At 41.5% G+C, this 22,313-nt stretch overlaps 3 protein-coding genes across 4 annotated transcripts; 1 reads left to right on the top strand and 2 right to left on the bottom strand.

Moving 5' to 3' along the window:
- Positions 1-1,116: 1,116 nt before the first annotated feature.
- On the bottom strand, positions 1,117-6,897 carry LOC109761215 (probable chromo domain-containing protein LHP1). The gene is made up of 2 exons (XM_040394051.3): positions 5,399-6,897; positions 1,117-1,490 (listed from the first exon to the last, which is right to left on the bottom strand). The coding sequence occupies exon 1, from the start codon at positions 6,606-6,608 to the stop codon at positions 5,415-5,417; it is 1,194 nt and encodes a 397-aa protein (XP_040249985.1). The 5' UTR covers positions 6,609-6,897; the 3' UTR covers positions 1,117-1,490; positions 5,399-5,414.
- A 51-nt stretch (positions 6,898-6,948) lies between these two features.
- LOC109761214 (uncharacterized) lies at positions 6,949-17,265 on the top strand. The gene is made up of 21 exons (XM_020320022.4): positions 6,949-7,228; positions 7,351-7,436; positions 8,112-8,189; positions 8,294-8,425; positions 8,661-8,711; positions 8,807-8,947; positions 9,025-9,147; positions 9,270-9,347; positions 9,950-10,039; positions 10,111-10,230; positions 10,451-10,534; positions 11,115-11,213; positions 11,301-11,489; positions 12,202-12,277; positions 13,721-13,824; positions 13,923-14,182; positions 14,763-14,849; positions 15,010-15,237; positions 16,399-16,477; positions 16,557-16,620; positions 16,707-17,265. Exons 1-21 carry the CDS (start codon positions 7,147-7,149, stop codon positions 16,817-16,819), a joined length of 2,364 nt encoding a protein of 787 aa, XP_020175611.1. The 5' UTR covers positions 6,949-7,146; the 3' UTR covers positions 16,820-17,265.
- A 1,224-nt stretch (positions 17,266-18,489) lies between these two features.
- LOC141027423 (uncharacterized) lies at positions 18,490-21,371 on the bottom strand. 2 transcript variants are annotated; one of them, XM_073504453.1, is made up of 5 exons: positions 21,229-21,371; positions 20,962-21,132; positions 20,018-20,282; positions 19,454-19,537; positions 18,490-18,749 (listed from the first exon to the last, which is right to left on the bottom strand). In XM_073504453.1, the coding sequence occupies exons 1-5, from the start codon at positions 21,255-21,257 to the stop codon at positions 18,705-18,707; spliced, it is 594 nt and encodes a 197-aa protein (XP_073360554.1). In that variant the 5' UTR covers positions 21,258-21,371; the 3' UTR covers positions 18,490-18,704. The 2 variants fall into 2 exon arrangements, with proteins under 2 accessions (XP_073360554.1, XP_073360553.1); XM_073504452.1 differs by having other exon boundaries at positions 20,962-21,144; positions 21,229-21,312.
- Positions 21,372-22,313: the final 942 nt, after the last annotated feature.

The raw sequence follows: 22,313 nt of genomic DNA, 5'->3' as shown, positions 1-22,313 counted from the left end.
AATTGACCCCATCTTGTTATCCTTAATAGCAAAAATACATACGAGTCGGTTCCCCTTCTGTCACTGGGATCAAGCACCGTAAGATCGAACCCATCACAAAGCACCTCTTCCCATGGCAAGAAAAATCGATCTAGTTGGCCTAACTAAACCAAAGATTTGAAGAAGAATTACGAGGCTATAAATAATCATGCATATAAGAGATCAAAGAAGACTCAAATAATATTCATGGATATAGTCTGATCATAAACTCATAGTTCATCGGATCCCAACAAACACACCGCAAAAAAGAGTTACATCAAATAGATCTCTAGGAGACGATTCAATTTTTTTTACTATAAACAGTAGGGTAAAACCCCCCTGCAACTTTTATTAAATAGAAACAACAGAAAAGGAAAAGGTCTCAAGTACAATAGCTCCTCGATTCACCTCAAACTCAACCAGCAGTCGTCCGACCAACAACCACCCGCCGACAGCGTGGTGAGCCTCCTCCAAGTCGACTACAATTGAGGAAGAAGTTGCCATATTGCTACCAATCACCGCCTTGCCCTTACGCTGCAACACTGGGGGCGAAGGGAGAGCCAATGCTGTCAAGGAATGACACAAGTAGAACATCGTTGGCACGAAAAGCCCCATGACCACCTTCCACGACCTTTTCCCATTCCCCAAGCATGAACATTACATCATATGCATGTTATTTATCAAGGCATGTATCCGAACCTTTGACACAAGATCCCATGCAAAACATATATTCCTGAAACACCAGAATTGGTTATACCCCTTGTAATATGTAACTTTACTAGTGACAACCACCAGGTGGTCTCCACCGGCGGTGGACCTTCCTCCTAAAAATTGACATCACCAAGGTCCTCCTCATGGATACCAAACCACTCATCATACTCTCAAGATCATCCTTGCCCGCCGCCTACAACAACGGACACGAAGCTTCATCAATCATGTTAAACCCTAGTTGATCTACTTAGGAGAACTCGAAACCAACCCAGAATGCAAATCTACAAAGTCCGAGTGCGACTGTACTATCCCTTAGTTAGTCATAGTGATTTCGACGGTGGTATTGATCGTAGACGAGATGGGAAAACTCAATGTTGGCAAAGATAGTGAGAGAACACAAACCCATTATTTTTTAGGGCAAGAGCTTGTACCCCGGTTCCATTTCAAGAAATCATGTGACCATACATTTTGTAGCAAGCAGAGCACGACATTAGTACAAGGTTCGACAAAAAAGTTTTAAGAAATCTAAACAAGTTCAACCAGGTAACTGGAAAAAAGGTAAGTAGAGCCACCCAAAATATAGAGATTGACACCATTGTCCAACCCCCCCCCCCCCCAATGGTAGAGCACTCCAAATAGAGGATTGGGCATGATGTAGAACAATAAGCTTCACAACATTGTCCACTAACTGATGCCTCTTGGCTTTGAGTCTCGATGTCAAGCTTGCGGTATCCAGTTCCCATTCCTTAACAGATGTTTTCCTGAAAATCACATATAAGCCATATCAGTAAGAAGAATTAAAGCATAAATCATGCGGGTTCTCCATATAGACCACAAAGTGGTTGCATGGACAACATTTTCAACTTAATGATAAGCATTACTAATCCACCAGCATGTGACACAATCACCACTAGCTCTACATCTCATTCCAGTAAGCAAAGAGATGTATCTCCAAATCTTAGTAGAAACAACATACTCAAAAATCAAGTGAATATATGACTCATGCTCATAGCATAAAAGGCAAGAGAGGCCAGGTACATTTTGTCTCTTGTTGAGATTATCTCTAGTTGAGCAGTTTATTATTAGCTAGCAACCACAAAAAGATGTGAATTCGAAGGAACAACTAACTTCCAAACAATAGGAATTTTAACAGAGTTATACCTGTGAAATTAAAAAGAGCATGTAAGGAGCTAACTAAATAAATCCCTTTGGATTTGGACATCTTTCTCATCAAAGAGGTTAATGAGTTAGGTCAAACCATTTATTCAGTAAATTTTAACCAAACTATCTCCTAAAAGAGATTTTCAATTGCGATCCACCCCAGATTTCAGCAATAGTAAGGTTATGCTCATTAGAGATCATATAAAGATCCCAAAAATTTGCAGATATCCAATATTGGCATCTTTAGTGTCTCACAAAACTCCTTTCCAAAATGGGGAGATATCATTGTTGGGACAAGCAAAAAGGTTAGGAGATTGGGTTGTGCATTTCTGATAAATGATTTGTTTCTAGAACTTGTTATTATTTAAACAGTATTTCTTAATGCAAGAGGCTACGAGGCAAATGTTAACTTCAAAGAGATTAGGTATACCCAACCCTCCAAATTATTTCCTCATACATAACAAATCCCAACTGGCTAGGTGGTACTTATGATGGCTCTAGGTGGTACTTATCCCCAAAACAGTGAGCCATTTGAGAGTTAATCAAAGAAATTACCCATTTGAGAAACTTAATGACACTCATATAGGCAAGAATGCTGGCTAGTCAAGACTGAAACAAAGTCAATCAACCACTATGAGCTTCCCTCTCCATTCAACAACTCTTTTGACAGTCTTATCAACTACTGGTTGTAGGCCCCCTTCCTATGTTTAGCATGGTCAAGGGGAACACCAAGATACTACGACATCACACAGTATCACATGGTTTGAGCAAAAGGTTGAGCCTCAATGTTAATAGGCATCAAATCACATTTACTGAAATTAATCCTCATACCAGACAACTGTTCAAAACATACAAGAATCCACTTGAGGTTTCTAACATAGTCGTCTTATTTTTTTAAAGCAGGGTATCATGAGCATATTGCATGCTAATGATACCAGTAGGTTGAATTATTTGAAAAATCCCAATAATTTGCTCATAGTTGCCTTAATGAGCATTCTAGTGAATACACCAACAACTAAATTTAGTATCAAGGAGAAATAGGGTGACCTTATCTAACACCTCTACAGGATTCACAGAAATCACTAGTAATACCTACAAAACCATTCCTAAGTAATGTTTTGACAAGATAGACCCACTTATGGCAAAGGACACCTTTGAATGATAATAGAGGTAAGAAGTATCCTATTAACCATGTCACATGCCCTTTCATAGTCTAATTTAAAGATGAAACCACATTGCCCACTATGCACCACACCATCAATAACTTCATGAGTAGAGAATACTTTCCATAATATACCTCTTTGGGGCAATAAGTTCTTTCCTAATTTTTCTAAGCCTAAGTGGTAGGACATTTGATGGCTAGGTGGTACTTATCCCCAAAACAGTGAGCCTTTTGAGAGTTAATCAAAGAAATGGCCCATTTGAGAAACATAATGACACTCATTTAGGTAGGAATGCTGGCTAGGAAAGGCTAGATCAAAGTCAATCTGCCACTGTGAGTTTCCCTCTCCATCCAACAACTCTTTTAACAGTCTTATCTACCGCCCTTCCTATGTTTCGCATGGTGAAGGGGAACACCAAGATACTCCTACATCACATGGTATCACATGGTTTGAGCAGAAGGTTGGGCCTCAATGTTAACAGGCCTCAAATCACATTTATGAAAATTAATCCTCATACTAGACAACTATTCAAAACACACAAGCCATTTGAGGTTTCTAACATAGTCATCTTATTTTTTCAAATCAGAGTACCATGAGCATATTTGCATGCTAATGATACCAGTAGGTTAATTATTTGGTAAAGCCAAAAATCTACCCATAACAGTTGCCTTAATGAGCATTCTAGTGAATACATCAACAACTTAATTATGTCAAGGGGAAGTAGGGTGACCTTGACTAACACCTCAACCTAATTCACAGAAATCGATGGTAATACCTACAAAACCATTCGAAAGAAAAGTTTTGACAAGATAGACCCACTTATGACAATAGAGATAAGAAATATCCTATTAACTATATCACATGCCCTTCCATAGTCTAATTTAAAAGATGAAACCACATTGCCCAATATACACCACATCATGAATAACTTCATGAGTAGAGAATACTTACCATAATACACCTTTCCATAATATACATTTGACACCCCCCTAAAACTACAATTACAAAGAGCAATAGATCTATACTTAGGTGTAGACACTAAATCTGGTTCTTTAAATAGATCTAGTTCTTCTTTATTTCAACTATTAAACATGGCTATATGGTCATCCCTAAATAAATATGAGAAGTGTTGATAAAAAAAGGAAGGAAAGGCCATGGAGCCCAGGTTCAGCACAGGAAATAAATACATCATCCCTAATTTCAGATTCAGTAAAATTAAAGATATCACCCCTAATTTCAGATTCATTAAAATCAACATCCATGTCAATTTCACTAGAATCCCATAATCAAAAGGTAAAATACACATTCAGTTTGGGCCGTAAACCCCAAAACTGATGGCACTGTTATTTTAAGGGCCTATCGAGGGCACATCTAAGTATTGACATCTAAGTGACTCAATCACATATAAAAGGAAAAGATAAAAAAATAAATACTCACATCAATCTCTGTGTAAAATCAATGACATAGGACTTGGATGTCCAATACTAAGGGGCACATCTAGATGTGCTTTAGCAAAACCCTTTTTTTATTTAAATCTACAATAACTTATCAACATGTACTCCAACCATTCCAAAATATAAGGTGTATTATCTTTTCAAAAGTCAAACATGTGCATGTTTGACCAAGTTTCTAAGAAAAATAATATCAATATCTACAAGTACCAAATTTGTATCATTTGATCCATTATTGAAAGTATTTTCATATTGTATATATATTAGGTATTGCATATTTTTGACATTTTATTCCTTAATCTTGGTCAAGCATACAAACGTTTAACTTTCCCGAAAATTCACATCATATTCTGGAATGAATTAAGTAATATTGGATAGGATAAATCAAATAATCCATAGATGAGCCCAAATAGATTCAACTCCCTATAAACAGTAAATAAAAAACATTTTTTCAAAAATCTAATTTTTACACCGAAAATGCTGGAGTTTGCTAGGGAAGTGCAAAATTTCATGATGAAATGACAATAAAAAAACCCAGATTCACGTTTCCAAAGTGCCTTTATTCAAAGTTTTTTGAGAATATTTTTTTGCATAGACCTCTTGAATGTCATTTGTCGCTCCTAGCACACTCAGAACATCTTCGGCGCTGAATATTTTTAGATGACTTTTTTTTCTTTTTCTTTCGAATTTGATGTTCGTTGACAGGTGCAGATGCACTTGGGCACCAAAACGCCATCCTAGGATAAATCCCTGATTATACAAATATTGAACAAAATATGTCGCAACTAGAAGGGCACACATTCTGCTACATTCATCACAACTAGTACATTAACCAGGCTAACCTATATCACTGCAAATTCCACAAGGTTTAAGAATGCTACGGCAACCCAATACCTTCCATGCATCCTTTTCACGAGGTGGGACTGTAACGCAGGTGCTGCTCGTAGTAGTTTATCAGCACCAACGGGTTTGTAGACTTCAATTCCTTGTCATCCACAAGAACCTCCTGCCCATCAGACCTGAGTGCTCTGAATGTTATGGAAACCTGCTGCACGTCATCTGTCATGGTGGCATGATACCGCACTGGCTTGATGATCTTAGTGATGCAACGGTTAGCACCGCCCTCCCCCTTGGTCCTATCACCCGTTTCTCCTTGTGCGGAATCAGTTTTCTCATTGCCAGGCTTCTCACTTGTGCCATTGACAACTTGCCCTTGCTCCTGCTGCGCCTCATCCTGCTTGAACCTCCTGACAGACCCAAGCTTGCGCTTCTTGGCACCGGTCACCTGGCCAACCTGAGGTGGGGGTCCCTGTACTGAACTATCAACCTTTGATACACCACTCGCAGGCTGATGTTCATCCTGTTGATGAACCACAACAGACGGCAGACCAACCGAAAGCACATTTGAGCTGCCCTCCTGTGTAGCACCTTGTCCAAGCAGTTGCTGAGGAGCCACGTTCACTGATGCATCAGACCCCGCAACCAAGTTCCTGTTGCTGTTATCAGTACCTCTCCTGCTGCTTGCTCTGGGAGGCAATATCTTGCGCTCTGGGACAGGACGTTGGGACAGAGACCGAGGATCTGAACGCCGTGGGCGGCCCCTTCTACCCTGAGAAGAAGGGTTGGGACTTACCACCGGAGTAGTGGAGATCTTGCGCTTGCGCTTGCGCTTGCCATAGGACCTTGGTTGCTGCCGCTTCTCAAAGGCTTCAACAAAATCAGAGCAGGCCTTCAGGTTTTCTTCAGGCTCCCATGTGTTGGCGCTCTCCGGCCACCCACGCCATTTGACGAGGTACTGTATCTGGTTCTGGCGGCGGCGGCGGCGGCGTATGGTCTCGATCTCGTAGAATCCCTCCGCCAGCTTGGGCGGCGACCGCTGCTCCTCCGGCTCCTCCTCCGCCGAGGCCTCATCAGCCTCCTCTTCCTCCTGTTCCCACTCCTCTTCCTCCTCCTCCGCCTCATCCTCCTCGTGATTCCACTCCTCCTCTTCGTCTCCCTTGACTTCCTCCTCCTCTTCAACCTCCATCACCGCTGCCGCCTCCTCCACCTCCACCGGATCGACGGATCCGCGTGCCGCCCAGGGATCCTTTTTGCCTCGACCCATCACCAAAGATCTGACTCCGCTTCCCCTCGGTATGCTGTGGATCTGCTGGAGGCGGACTCAGGTTGCGGGCGGACCTTTTGTGGATTGGTGGATGCGGGCTCGGGGATTTTGGGCGACACGGGGGAGCAGATCTTGGTGCAGGGACCCGAGCAGGCGTTGATGCAGGGGGGCGGCGGCGTTGGTGGAGGGGTAGGGGATGGGAGGTGCGGCGCGGGCGGAGATTTGGAAAGGCTGGAGGCGTGGGTGCGGCGGCTAGGGTTGTCGCCTTTGACCGTGTGGGAGGAGAGCGCGTGACGAGGGGATTTGGGTGGGGATGGCCGATGGATGATGGACGGGCAGTGTTTTGTTCCAGGCTTTAGCTCTCCCGTGTTCGCCCAGAAAAGTGGCCCACGAGAGGCCCAACAACCTCTTCTCTTGGGCAAAACAAAACCAGCAGGCACGAGCGGACAGCTCGCCCTCTCCTGCGCGCCGCCACAGCACCTACCTAAGCCCTAAACCCAACGCGCCCACCACCTGCCTCGTCGCCGCCGCCGGCGAGATGGCCGGCGCGCGCTCGCAGGTCAACAAGCCGCACAAGACGCGCTTCGCCTCCAAGGCCTCCCGCCACTCGCACAAGATCGGTACAGCCTAGCTAGCTCCTCCCTCTTTGGGGAGCTCCCTACGTTTTATACAATCGCTTTTCCCCTATGTGTAACTAAAACTGCAAATCTCACTGGCTGCCCGGGTGCTGCTGTGTCCGCAGACAAGGTCAGGAGCGGGAAGCCAGCGGGCAGCCACCGCGCCGCCGTCAAGGGCGCCCGTGCGGCGCGCCTCCAGCACAGCAAAGCGGTGAGACGCTCTAGCTCAGCGAGCTGCCCCCTTGTGTGCTTTAGATGCGATGGTCAAGCTTCGGCTATATGATAGAGTTGACGAAATTTGTTCATATCCTTTATGATGTTTGGTAGAGTATATTTGCTAGCGATTATACTAGGCGGAAGTGACATACTAGAATGTGTCCGCTTTCATTGAGCTCTGTCCTGTTTTGACCATTTTGAAGCCAGAATTCTGTTGACCAACAGTAAACTTAATTTTGCAAAGGTGAAACTGTAACCTTCTGTATTTTGCCTATTACATTAGATTGCTTCAATTTGCATAAATTGTTTTGGTTGAGCTCGAATGTTTCTTCTGCCAACAAGCAGTAGGGGCTCATGCCATGTAAAGAATATTTATATTGGTAAAATTTACTTTGGCTTAAAATTTAATGAACTTCTTTTCTTCCAACCTTTATCTGTTCTTGCTAGATAAAGGGACAGCCTCACAAAATTCATTTCAATCTGCACATTCTCTTCGTTCAGTTTGTATTATTTTTAATCTACATGACTGTCATCCAAATGAATTCTATTATGTTGTTGGCTATGTTTTCTGTTGGATTTTCATTGATTTCCTGTTTAAAGAGTTTGATCATTACTATCACCATTTTCCATTCTTATCCAATTGCCTGAAATATTTTTAACTGGGACGCAGATCCGTGATCAGAAACGCGCTGCCTTGCTAAAGGAGAAGCGGTCATCTAATGGCTCCTCAAGTGCACCCCGTGTTATTGTTAGTATTCTTGATCTTTGCTCTCGTTGTCCTACACTACTGGCCATTTTTTATTGTTTCCTGCTGTCACACAATTGATATAATCTAATCTCTGGCTATTGCAGGTTCTTTGTGGCCTTTCCTCATCTGCAAATGTTGGACCACTTGCCGAAGATCTTTTGATATTTGCAGCAGGAGGAGACGAGAAACTGACTTCCAACACCGTTGCCTCTCCTGCCTATAAACTTCGAACCACGGTTAGTTCAGTAGGAACAGAGTACTAAAGATGCCCAGTACATAGTGCAGACATTTATTTTCAACCATTCCATTTTGTGGCTATTCTTGCATCATTTTGCTGCATGTTTGGCCATGACTGGGCTACACACAATTCTCATTATATATGTACCTGCGTTAATTTTAGTGTTTAGTTTTGTCTGTTTATTGAATTTAGTTAGTCAATTTCATTGTTTTAAATTCATGATATTTGTTAAGGTACTGCAAGCACCATATGGCGATCTCACCTCATGCATGGAACTGGCAAAGGTATGCTCTTCAACAAACTCAATATGGCACAATTATGTTTTGTTGGAATTTCTTAACTCTAATATCGAACATGCAAATTGTATTTTCCTACCTAGGTTGCTGATTTGTTAGCATTCGTAGTGTCAGCAAATTCATTATACAACAGCGATTCAGGCAATCCAATTGATGAGTTTGGATCACAATGTCTATCTGTTCTTCGAGCTGTGGGCTTACCTAGTACAGCTGTTTTCATTCGAGTAAGTTCGCCATACCAAGCTTTTCTCACTCAAGACGGTATCTCGTGAATACCAATTTAATTCTTTAATATTATCAGGATCTTCCATCAGATACCAAAAGTAAGCAGGAATTGAAGAAAGCAGCAGTTTCTTTCCTTTCTCCAGAGCTGCCTGAAGATTGCAGGTTCTATGCAGCAGAAACTAAGGATGATTTGCATATGGTAAATTTTCTTTTGTTTGTTTTTACATGGAGAAACATGATGACTTTTCCTTCTTTTATGTATTCTATTCTGTAGTCCTAATGCTCCTTCTGATTATTTATCACCGATTTGAAATTTTCCAGTTCATGCGGCTTTTCAAGGAGCAACATCTTTCATCACCACATTGGAGAAATCAGAGACCCTATGTTATGTCTGAGGAGGTTGTAAGAACTTCGTCCCACTTTCATCAAAAAGTTGTTAACTGTTATTTTGTTGTAACATAAACGTTTGCCCTACTGCATTGATGTTTTTCATCTTAGATGTTTCTTTGAGAATACTGTTTCTGTGCAAGTATGGTACTGTTAAAACACTTGGATAAAACTTAGGTTGTGATTTGTCACATTGGCTTTGATTCCAAAAAAAAAATTAGTAATAAAAAATTATAACTCATGGTTCTGCTCCAACTGACTATATTCTCACTAATTTTGTACACAAACAACTTCCGTGAGTTCACCTACCACTGGAACTCGCATACTTTGTGCAGAGGAGCTTTAATTTCACCCTCCCGCAAAGAATTGCAGTTACGATTGCGATCCCTTATTTCAGTTACAAATTAGGCTGAATATCAAAGCAAATCATACTTTTCATTAGATCTGCCTTTAATATTATTACATGTATTGTTAAGTTATACCACAATATCTCTCAAGTTTACTACCTGTACAATATCACCCAACTCTAGTCTTTTGCTTCTTGCAACTTTACGTGCACCTGCCTCCTTTTTTATTTGACAGTTGATGGTGCTAACTTAAGATCTTTCTTTCAGGCCTGCATAAAACCAGGTGACAGTATGGGATTGTGCACCTTGCTTGTGTCTGGATATCTGCGGGCCCACAATCTTTCAGTGAATCAGCTTGTGGGTGATCTTTGTTTTAATTTTTATTGGTAGTCTTATCTGCTCTTGTTCTAACACCTGCTCCATCAAAGGTACATGTGTCAGGTGCTGGTGATTTTCAGTTAGGACAAATTGATATCCTCAAGGATCCATGTCCTGTTAGTGAGAGGAAAAACTCCGATGTAATGGATTCAGATGATAATCAAATTCAGGTTTGTCATTATAGGATAAATGCAGAGTTTTAGAAATTAAATAGTGCAGTTACATGTATATTACGACATGCTGTCAGGGCCTCCCCTACAATTTACTTTCAAAGAAGAAACCCTATTATGATATAGAATCATCCACTATATGGTTTCTTGTTTTTTTCCATCTTACATACAGTTTTTATTGATCACGCTCCGGTAACTTCTCATTGTTTGCCTGTTTCAGATTATTGATACCTTCGTTCCAGACCCCTTGAATCAGGAACCATTACTTGTTGAAAATATTCCAGATCCTCTTGCAGGAGAGCAGGTGATAATTTCCCCGATCTAGCTTAGTGATTTAGTAAGCCATTGTTTTGTGTTCTTTCACTTTTGCGGTTGAAAAAGGAAATTGTTGCCCTTCTCAGAACTTCAATTTAGTGCTTAATTTCTGTTGGACAGTGATTACTTCCAAATTTCATCACACGTTGCACTGAGGTGTTCCTTTTTGTTTTGATGAATTGTTTCTTTATACATGAGATGCTTGGCACATGGCCTACTGATTCTTTATTGGAAGTGTTCTTAAAAATGGTCTTTTCCTTCAGCAGGTGCAACACATGTTTCAGTAGATAGGGCATATGCTTAAGCATAGCAAACTTAATGGTATATTTGTTTCTGTTGGGCCCATCTTTTTTGGGAGCATTTGTCAGATTTTTATATGATCCACTTCACACTTCCCAAGGCTGCAGATTCTCGTGAACTGCACTGTTTTTCCTTGTTGTGCATACTACGCCAATTCAAAAGTTTCCTCTTTATATTTGTTGATGGCATTGTTTTTCTTTTCAAGTAAAAGTCAAACTAGGCAAATCAATTGTAAGTACTAATGTGTAGTATTATTTGTATTTGATTAGACTTGGCCAACAGAAGCTGAGATGGAGGAAGCCTATGAAAGCAATAAACAAAGAAAAGTTGTAAAGAGGAAACTTCCTCGCGGCACATCAGAATACCAGGTTCACAAGGCTATTGAAGATTGAATATTTACTCTTAATATAGCCCATGATATTTTTATTTAAAAATAATATTAATGCTATTTGCAGGCTGCTTGGATTGTTGATGATACAGATGATGAAGGTGATGATTCTCAGAATGACAATCCAGATGGTGCTGGAATGGTAATTGATGAGAAAGATCACTCAGAGCACGACAGCGATAGTTCAGATATAGATGCAGTGTCTCACTTCACAGAGAAATTTGATCAAGAAACTATTGGGGGTTCTGAGATGGGAGTAAGTTGTCTCATTTCTTGTCCTTGATCTGATGACGTTACACTATTTAATGCACTTGCTCCATTCGCCAGCCTTTTACTGACTTAGCCGGTACATGCCAATACAACTCTTGCCTTTGGAATGCTTATGTTTTTTTTTTGTGACTGGTTTTGCACGATAGAGAGAATGTAATGTGCGCAGGGAGGGTGAGAGGGATAATGTAAGAAGGATCTAGCGAAAAAACTCCAATGCTCCTACCTAGAGAACTATTGTTCCCAGTGGCGCTGGACTGGACTGATATTTCCCACCCCATCTGGATCCGGTTGGGACTAGATATGGGCAACATTTTAATATATGTCTGGATGCAGATAGGTCGTTAAAGGTGTAAAACTTTCATGACATGAGTCATTGTACAAAATTACTTTTTGAAATGAGGGATTCAAATGTACACCTACTCAACGCGATACTTTATACTATATATTTGCTCAAAGTAAAGTTTAAATAATTCGCAGAAGTTTTCTAGCCCACCTTTTGCAACCTTACATGAACTGTTTGTATGGAGGGAGCATTATCTTCCTGGGGTACTTTTGCTCTTCTGTGCTGTTCTGTAAATTGTGAGGTGTGCCTTGCTGGCCTTTTGAAATTACTGTCCTCTCTTATTTTACTCTTTGGATTCCTTCATCAATTTTTAGGTACACGCCTCAAACTAAATGTATCCTTTGTGCATTTGCAGGATGATGAAAATCTTACCAAAGAGCAGATTGAGGAAGACATCAAGAGAATCAAAGAATCTAATGCTGATGATGAAGGTATGGGTTTTCAACTGCCTTCAAGTGTTTAAAATCCCTTTTAGTAAGCATCAATGTTCCAAATATCGGCCAGTTAATCGGCATCTCGGTAAGTTAATCGCTACTCTGTGGGTCACTGAATAACCGATTAACTGATTTATCGGCCGATTTGCGTATTATCCCTACCCAGCACCCGAGTGATATGGTACCAGTTACCGGTATCCTGAACATGGGTAAGCACACCACATGGAGGGTCTAAAACCTGGTTCCTGTTTTTTATTAATTGGCTTGCTGGTACATGTTTCCAGCTAATTCCCAGTGCCAATCAGTATGTACCAAACTGTAGACCCCCCCCCCCCCCCCCCCCCCCAAAAAAAAATACTGGCCCAGAAAAGGTGCAAAAGGCTTCTAAGTTAAAATTAAGTGAAGACTATTTACTCATAATGACATAACTGATTCTTGCTCTTGCCAATTCATGAAGTATTGTGTTGTCCATTAGGGAAAAAAAATGAAGGAATTAGTCAGATTAGGTGAAGACTGGTCATAACTCATAATAACCTGACAAAACTCGGTTTCGGAGAACCCAGATTTTAATAGTCTTTATTCTTGAGATCTTTTTGAGGACACTACATGTTTCAAAAGCATGTTCTATGCTATTTTGCAATATGGAGAGTTGGTGTTGTCAGAAATTAATCTTTGGTATGACAGATGGCAGCATGAATTAGGAAGCTAATTTTATTTCCTTTTATCACCCTATTATTGGCGTGTTATTAATTAATTTTGAAGTGTTATGGTTGCTTTGGGTTTCTTATGTGAAGGAACATAAGAGTAAATTCCCTATAACCATAACTTTTGGGGCAATGTTAACGCACACAGCCACTATTTACATTTCATTGCCGTGATCCCTCAAGCTACTACCACCAATGAACCCTTGTGCCACCCTGTTCATGGGCCTACACCGCTTACTCATGGCCCTCAAACCGCGACGATGATAGCTGTGCCAACTGCCACCACTATTGTACACGACACTTGCTAGTGTGCTGACATGTCGGACAGAAGAGGGTTCTATCTGTCATTTCCCATTGTATTTAATTTAGTTGTCAGAACTGGGTTTCTTGACCATTGCCCCAAAAGTCATCATTATATGAAGCTAAGTTAAATGGTTTTGCGTGTCCATTGGCCCAAAAGTTGTGTCTACGGAAATTACTTGAAGATAAAAATGGGCCATTAAAAAATATTGTGGATAAAGAACCTGGGCTTGGAACTGCCAAGACCAAGATTCTTGTTAGAATCATTGTGTCAATGTAATGACTCCTTGGGGAGGTCACCCGGGAATCAACTTAAGTCTCTAGCCTTATTAATTGTTCCAGTTGATGCCTGTTTGGTTGACTTTTAGCTCTGTTACTAGCCCTACACACTATGTGATTCCTAAATATGACACGCATATCTTATATAATGTTTCAGAATTTCCTGATGAGGTGGAGACACCCTTAGATGTCCCGGCAAGAAAACGTTTTGCAAAATACAGAGGACTAAAATCATTTAGGACATCATCCTGGGATCCTAAGGTGCGTATTATTTTGCTATTACTGCCTAGTGTAAATTTAGTCTAAACTTTATGTATTTCATGTGACGTGGTTGTTTCTCCGCATTTTGTTGACCTCAGGAATCTTTGCCACCTGAATATGCAAGAATATTTGCATTCGATAAGTTTACACGAACACAAAAACATGTGCTTGCTAAAAGGGCTGAGCTAGATGAAGAAAGCTCAAAGGATTGTGCCCGAATAGGATCATATGTTATGCTTCACGTGAAAAATGTTCCTACAGATGTTGCCTCCAAACTTTGTCATCCATCAAGAAGATTACCTGTTGTTGTTTCTGGTCTTCTTGAACATGAGTCGAAAATTTCAGTTCTTCATTTCAGGTATTCATTTTTTCATCTACTTGACAAACTCATGTGGTCCAGTTTTCTTTAAGTATGCATATACTAAGTTGTGTATTAATTTTTATTGAGGGATCCTGTTAGTGCGTGCTTATATGAATATTGGCATGCTGTACATGTAAACAGGCCGTAACACAGTTCCATTCAAAGCACTCATTGACAATTCAATATAATTTGGATGTTTGGTTAAATGGTTAGTGTAAGTTTGGGAGTAATTGTGTTATTCCTCAGGATTCCCTTGGCTACTAAAGTGGTCTTGTGTAGGACGTTCATACTAACTTGACAATAGTAAGCCAGTAAACCTCCACTAGCTTTGTGTTGACTGTTGCCTTATTGTACACATTATGTGCATTATCTTGGGTTTCAAAACTTGTACTCCCTCCGTCCGGAAATACTTGTCAAAGAAATGGATAAAAATGGATGTATTTTGAACTAAAATACGTCTAGATACATCCATTTCTCCGACAAGTATTTTCGGACGGAGGGAGTATTTGTTTGCTGGATATATAATGCTAGAATGCCCCTGCACTGAGCTTTAATTGACACTTGCTATTTATTGCAGCATAAAAAAGCATGACTCCTATGAAGCTCCCATCAGAAGTAAGGAACCTCTTATTTTCAATGTTGGATTCCGGCAGTTTACGGCAAGGTAATGAAAGTTTAGCCATACCATTGAGAATAATATACTCCCTCTTGACAATTAATATGGATCGGAGGGAGTAGATTTTTTTTTTCATTTTTTGTATAGGTATGCCGTTGCACTGTATAACCAGAGAAGTATGTTACTGATTGTTTTGACCCTTTTCTAGGCCACTATTTTCATCTGACAACATCAATTGCAATAAGCATAAGATGGAGAGATTTTTACATCATGGGCGATTTTCTATTGCCTCCGTCTATGCTCCAATTTCCTTTCCACCCGTTCCTCTGATTGTTTTGAAGAACATAGATGGGCAACAACCTGTCATTGCTGCAGTAGGTACACTGAAAAGTGTGGATCCTGACCAGATTATTCTCAAAAAAATTGTTTTGACTGGGTAAGCTTTGGTAGCATATTTTACTAGGCAAATATGCCTGCAACTTGTACATTGTTTTCCTACCAGTGTTATGTACTTGTGTCCACACAGTTTCATTTGTAGGACTGATGGTTGAATGTTATATTTCTTATTTTTAGAATTAATTATATGTAGTTGCGTTCATACAAAATTTGGTTCCCATCATAGTCACCTGTGTTAAAGGGTGGAGGGCTGATGTAGGCTTGAACCAGGAGGTATCTTTCAGTTTTTCTCCTATGATGAAGGCCTTTTAAGTGGACCTAGTTTCTTTCAAAGTCAAAATATGGGGCGATTGGTTTCTGAAACTACTCATCTATACCATTAGTGCTATATGTAGAAGGGGATTCATCTATGGAGAAATGGGTACATATCTTGCAATATTGTTTGATTGGTTGGAGGATAGAATAATAGAGCTAAACCAACTGTTACAATAGGTTCTACGCGGACCTGAAGTAGGTGCATTTGTACTAATTTTACTGAGATACTAATACTATTCTTTATAGAAGAATAAACAAACACATTCTTTGAGGAAAAATATAGAATGATATTGTTTAGTGGATTAAAAAATGATCAGAAACTGGCTTGTCAGCGCCCTAGCCCAGCTTGGCAATTCTTTGAAGTTCCTAGTGTTCAAAAGGGGATATATCAGATGATGCTGGCTGCTCAATCTGTCTAGGGTTGCAATCTTGTATTTTTTGTTGTTTCAACCTGAACTGAGCAATTGCAATCTGCCTATCCTGGAATTTTTCTTGGGATGTTCAGGATGAAATTGACATAGAGGATTGATCATATGAAAACGTTCTCAGTTGATGCATACACTTAACTCAGGATAGGAAGAAGGGAAATTGAAATAAAATAAAATAAAATAAATAAAGCCAAAATAACAAGTTGTAGATGGGAGAGCACAGATTCAAATGGTTTTGGCTGAAACTGTTTTCTTGTCCCAACACATTATGTGAGAAAAAAAAGTATTCAGCCTTGGAATTTTTCTTGGAAGTTGTTCTTCCTGGTCATATTTTGAATACATGCACCGCTGATGCTTCCACTTGATCTAATGTGATATGCGTAAAGTATTTCACCCCTTGAATGGCTCTTGTTTGGGTTTCATCTAATCAACGCTGTCTTATTTGACAACTTGTGCAGGTATCCCCAGAGAGTCTCGAAACTCAAAGCAATGGTGCGGTACATGTTCCACCACCCGGAAGACGTCAGATGGTTCAAGGCGAGTATTTCGGTGTTGTACCAATATATCCCATCACTTTGTCTTCACTGCTAGTAACACACACCATTGTTTTTTGCAGCCTGTTGAGCTGTGGACGAAACATGGCAAACGCGGCCGGATCAAGGAGACTGTCGGCACTCACGGTATGTTTGACTAATCCCGCCGCCGATGTATTGGTGCAATTCGATCCGGTTTTCTGTGCCTGAACCCTTCCTATTCTTGCCACCAGGTTCGATGAAATGCATATTCAACAGCAGCGTCCAGCAGCACGATACCGTGTGCATGAGCTTGTTCAAACGAGCTTTCCCCAAATGGCCAGCACAATTCTATCATCAGATATAAGAATACTTGCATGCTTTGCGTACTGGCTAAAAAGATTGCAAACGAGCTTCTGGCTCTAGGTGGTTTGTATCCCGTAGCCCATAGTAGAAGTGGAGCGGTGGCGCGCGCTTGCTGATGCAGCTCATATATGGTCTTGGCGGGAACACAACTTGTTGTACCAAGACGGAAGGAGATGCAGCTTTGCCTTGTGTTGTACTGTCACTGTTTTGATCGTTTATGTTGCCAACATGGCTGAATTTTGGGCATACTGATAGTATCTCTCAATATAGTGTGTTGTTTTCTTGCACCAGCCATCTGCTTGTGTGTGACGCATAGCTCTTTCTGAATTTAATATTGGTTCGCAGTTATGCAGAGAATGGCTTTGTAGCGTTTTCTTGGACAGAAATAACCTTAAACAATGTACTCCCTCAGTTCCTAAATATAAGTCTTTATAGATATTTCAATAAGGACTACATATGCGAAAAATGCGTTTGGTGGCCGCGCTACAGGCAGGCCGCTATCCCTGCCGTCTGGCCAGCATTAGGATTCCCGCTGTGAGTGTATACTGCCTGTATTCCATTTATTTTCAGCTTGTATTCAACCAGCTCTGACTCACCCACATGCAAAAGCACCTAGGGCTCTTACACTCAACTGACATGTACGCACAGCGTTGGGCTTTTTAGTACTGATGCCCCATGCGCGTGCAGACTTGTACGACCCGTGCATGCACGTCGTGGTCGATTGGTGAGCAGAGGAGAGCGCTTGTGTAGAACCAAAGAGGCCCACGTACATGCAAAGCCATCTAGACTCGGACGTGCCCCTGACATGTACGCACTGCTGTGCGAGCTGTAGACCTGTGCGTGCATGCCGTGGAGGATCGTTGGCCAGCGGAGACCACTAGCTGGTCAAGGGCGGACGTGGAGCACCGGCGGCCAGCGAACACGCATGTTCGTTCACCATTAGCTCTCCACGAACTAAGCAAGTTTATTTTGTTTGATGTTAATTTGTCTGTCCGTTTTGACTAGCAAATGCAGCACGGTTACGCTGCTGTTTGTGTTTAAAAGCCAGTACCACTAAACTTGGACTTGAGTTTTATCTGTTTTACACGCTAGAAATTTGGAACAGCTTAGCCACATGTGCGTCCTAATGCTGAATGCGATAGATCCAGAAGTATTAGTCTTGACTAATTACGCCATGTTCATCTATAATGGCCGATTTGCATTAGCGCTTCACATCTGCAACCTCACTTTGGTGGCAGCCAGGTAGGTCCCACCACATGCAAACGAATATAGACTTCCACCACTTGGTCTGACATGTACGCACACCGCGTAGCTGAGTGCATAGCCATGCACAGTAGGACGCAGACCTGTACGTGACCGGATTCCATGGCTGGCCACAAGTTCGACTAGAGGAATCGTGGAGCAATGCCGGCCAGCTGACTGTTAAGATTTGTTCTTCATTAGCCACTGTTAGCCACCCTTGATTAAGCGCATCCAGATTAATTTGTTTTTTGCGGCTGCACAAATAAAACTCCTCAAGCCCGTTAGTGTGAAAACCTCTATGTTTAATCTGGGAATCAATTTTATCTAGTATTTGACATCCTACACTCGTTAATCTACAAGAAGTTTGAATGTGCACGTAGATGAACCATGACCTGTAGGCTCGAGTTTGATAAATTAATGCCAATGCTGTTAACTTATTTAACCTGTATAAACAGCCACGCATTAACATGTTTACAAGGTTTCATGAATACGTGTACAGAACTGACCAGTACGCTGTAAGCGACTGGCACAAGTTCTTTGCTCCACTCACGCGCCGACTGTGCCATGAGTACTGGCAAATAAAATTAACCGCTCTCCCGATTACAATATTGGATTAGAGAGTAAACAGGACGAGGACTTACACATCAGAGTGTATGTAATGATAGCAAGGTAGTTAACTGGTACTCCCTCTGTAAAGAAATAGGAGTATAAAAGTGTTTAGATCACTATTTTAATAATCTAAACGCTCTTATATTTTTTTTACGGAGGGAGTAGTATTTACTGACAAATATCTAATGTTAGTTGAAACTCAGTATTAACTTCCACAGATGACTATGCACATTGCTTATCCATTTCCACAAATATCTAATAGGAGTATAAGAGTGTTTAGATCACTACTTTTGCACAGATTAGCATGCAGACCACAACTGAATCGAACTCAAAAATGACTGAAATATCAACTGCCTTACATTGACAGCTTACTTACTTACTTACGAAGCCTTTTATCCCAAACAAGTTGGGGTAGGCTAGATATGAAACTCTTTCACGAGGACTTCCCAGGAGGTCACCCATCCTAGTACTACTCTCGCCCAAATGGGTTTCATACCCAAAAGACTGGCTAGTTTTTACGTTGGTTCGCCAAGCCTATCACAACCCTTAGATATGAAACCCTTTCACGAGGACTTCCCAGGAGGTCACCCATCCTAGTACTACTCTCGCTCAAATGGGTTTCATACCTATGGGACTGGCTAGTTTTTACGTTGGCTCGCCAAGCCTATCACAACCCTCCTCCTTTACCCGGGCTTGGGACCGGCTATGCCTAGAAGACATAGGCGGAGTTCCTTACATTGACAGCTAAGTAATCTTTTTAATTACCCACTCAAGCCCTCTTTACCAACCAGCTTGCAGTTAGCTTGCGAGCACTTTTTCGGTCAGGCCTCCCTCCAAATTCTCCAGATATGCTTTTCCCACTCTCACCCTGATGAGACAACACAAACCATTATCACTAGAACTCAATTGAAAATCGACAAATTTTGACAAAATAACTTAAGCTAACACACAACATGTGCTGATTTATACTAATACACACATCATGTTCTACGTACAGAACTAGGAACAATGCATAATTGGAATACCCATCACCCACCTTAGCAATTTGATATGGTTCACAAACGGTACAAATACATTACAGTATTTACAAACATATGCCTTAGTGAGTCAAATGGATCGCTGACAGGGAACTTATCAGATGCGTATCTATATGATGGCAGATTTCAGTCCAAAACTATTGATACATTTCACAATTTACCAGGAAGAAACTTTCAGCAGCTCGTGCAAAAAACCAAGATTTCTGTTTGGTAAACAGAAGCACATTGCAAGACACGAGCGGTTGATCTGAATTTACACAGACGCACCGTGCAAAAAACCAGGAAGAAACATTTTTTTTACACAGACGTACCGCACATGCACACACAATCTCTTGCATACATCTTGTTCTCTGCACACTGAGCCTGCTCTTCGCCAGCCGTATACCAAACCCAGTTTCCCATGAATATAGATTGTAGAACTCATATGCCTCATCCAACGAGTCAAATTCCGTGCCAATTGTTGGATTGATGACATGCCCTTCACATTTTTCAGCATAAGCACGGACCGACAGCTCAAGCGCTGTTTTCCTGTCGGGGTTCATGTCCCTCTCATCAGGTGCTTTCCCGAGCCTCACCCTGAGCCAATGTGTCGCATCAAAAAGAACAACCATCAATTAGTTATCTATTCATGGTATAGCACTAGCATAAATCAATAACAACAAAAGATTTTGTGTCTGCATGCGCGGTGAGTCTCAGTACTCCAGCCATAATCACAACAAAAAGTTATCTTGCTTACTCTTGCCTAAATGTCAGACGCCACACTTAAAATCGAAAAACTACATAGTTCAGTATCGTCTACTAATTTGCATTTATGTATTTCACCATAAGAAAGCAACTCTAGTTACGTAATCCAAATATGCACGCCCATGATTAGCATAACTCATTCTATCTATTTTTGCAGCCTGCTACATACACAAAAAACACCCATAATTTCAAGATCCAACAGAGCATGCTAGGAATCCAAACATCACAGATACTGTGTGTCAATGACAGGTTGGTCTTATTAATCCTAGAATCCAAAAAACGAACCAGAAAGCTATTCAGAAATCTAAAACGAACAACCTGAAACCATTACTCTATGCGTCTCCTACTACGGACACGACTCAAACAGCACAAATCAGACACTTAACTGTTTGATATTTGGTCTTTCTAAATAATCCATCACAGGATTGTACCAGCAGGGTATGTCGAGAATGCATCTCTTAAGCTGAGCAGATGCGAATGAAGCATGATGGGGGGACAGAAAAAACCGCACCTCCTCGTCCAGCCGCTTGTAGCTTCAGAGCACACCTCGTATCTCTGCCCATCTCCAACCACCGCTGCTTCTTCGTCCTTCTCGAGCTCTAGGGCTGGAGCACTCATGGAATCTTGGGATTCCACCGGGAACACAACACTTTTCCATCCGGTGATGTTAGCTCCACCGCTCCTGCAGTCAAACCTAGCGCCATCAGTGAATGGATTTGCAAAGAAAAGTGGGGGGAGGAACTAGGGGGAGAGAGAACTTGGAGGAACAAGAACATACCCGTTGACCTCCAGTCCGTCCGTCGACATCTCGCCGGTGGGGAATCGCCGCCGCAGCGTGCCCGTGTGGAAAAAGAGAGCAGCCACGGACGCAAGCTTTCTGTGGAGGAGAGGGTAATGCCGAGGAAACCCACACGCGTGGATCCACCTGCTCCACACATGTCACCGGGCCCATATAACATGTGCTGTTTCGAAAGATCGCTCTGTACCAAAACTGCTGTCCAGGCCACCGAGTCACACCGCGGGCCGGGGTACAGGATGAAGGAAATATGCCCTAGAAGCAATAATAAAGTATTATTTATTTCCTTGTATCATGATAAATGTTTATTATTCATGCTAGAATTGTATTAACCGGAAACATAATACACGTGTGAATATATAGACAAACAGAGTGTCACTAGTATGCCTCTACTTGACTAGCTCGTTAATCAAAGATGGTTATGTTTCCTAGCCATAGACATAAGTTGTCATTTGATTAACGAGATCACCTCATTAGGAGAATGACGTGATTGACTTGACCCATTCCGTTAGCTTAGCACTCGATCGTTTAGTATGTTGCTATTGCTTTCTTCATGACTTATACATGTTCCTATGACTATGAGATTATGCAACTCCCGTTTACTGGAGGAACACTTTGTGTGCTACCAAACGTCACAATGTAAATGGGTGATTATAAAGGTGCTCTACAGGTGTCTCCAAAGGTACTTGTTGGGTTGGCGTATTTCGAGATTAGGATTTGTCACTCCAATTGTCGGAGAGGTATCTCTGGGCCCACTCGGTAATGCACATCACTATAAGCCTTGCAAGCATTGTGACTAATGAGTTAGTTGCGGGATGATGTGTTACGGAACGAGTAAAGAGACTTGCCGGTAACGAGATTGAACTAGGTATCGAGATACCGACGATCAAATCTCGGGCAAGTAACATACCGGTGACAAAGGGAACAACGTATGTTGTTATGCGGTCTGACCGATAAAGATCTTCGTAGAATATGTGGGAGCCAATATGGGCATCCAGGTCCCGCTATTGGTTATTGACCGGAGACGTGTCTCGGTCATGTCTACATAGTTCTCGAACCCGTAGGGT

The sequence above is a fragment of the Aegilops tauschii genome, chromosome 7 (genome assembly GCF_002575655.3).
Source record: "Aegilops tauschii subsp. strangulata cultivar AL8/78 chromosome 7, Aet v6.0, whole genome shotgun sequence".
In the NCBI taxonomy this organism is placed as follows: domain Eukaryota; kingdom Viridiplantae; phylum Streptophyta; class Magnoliopsida; order Poales; family Poaceae; genus Aegilops; species Aegilops tauschii.
Note: the sequence above shows the minus strand (reverse complement) of the source record. Positions and strands in the feature narration are given on the sequence as shown.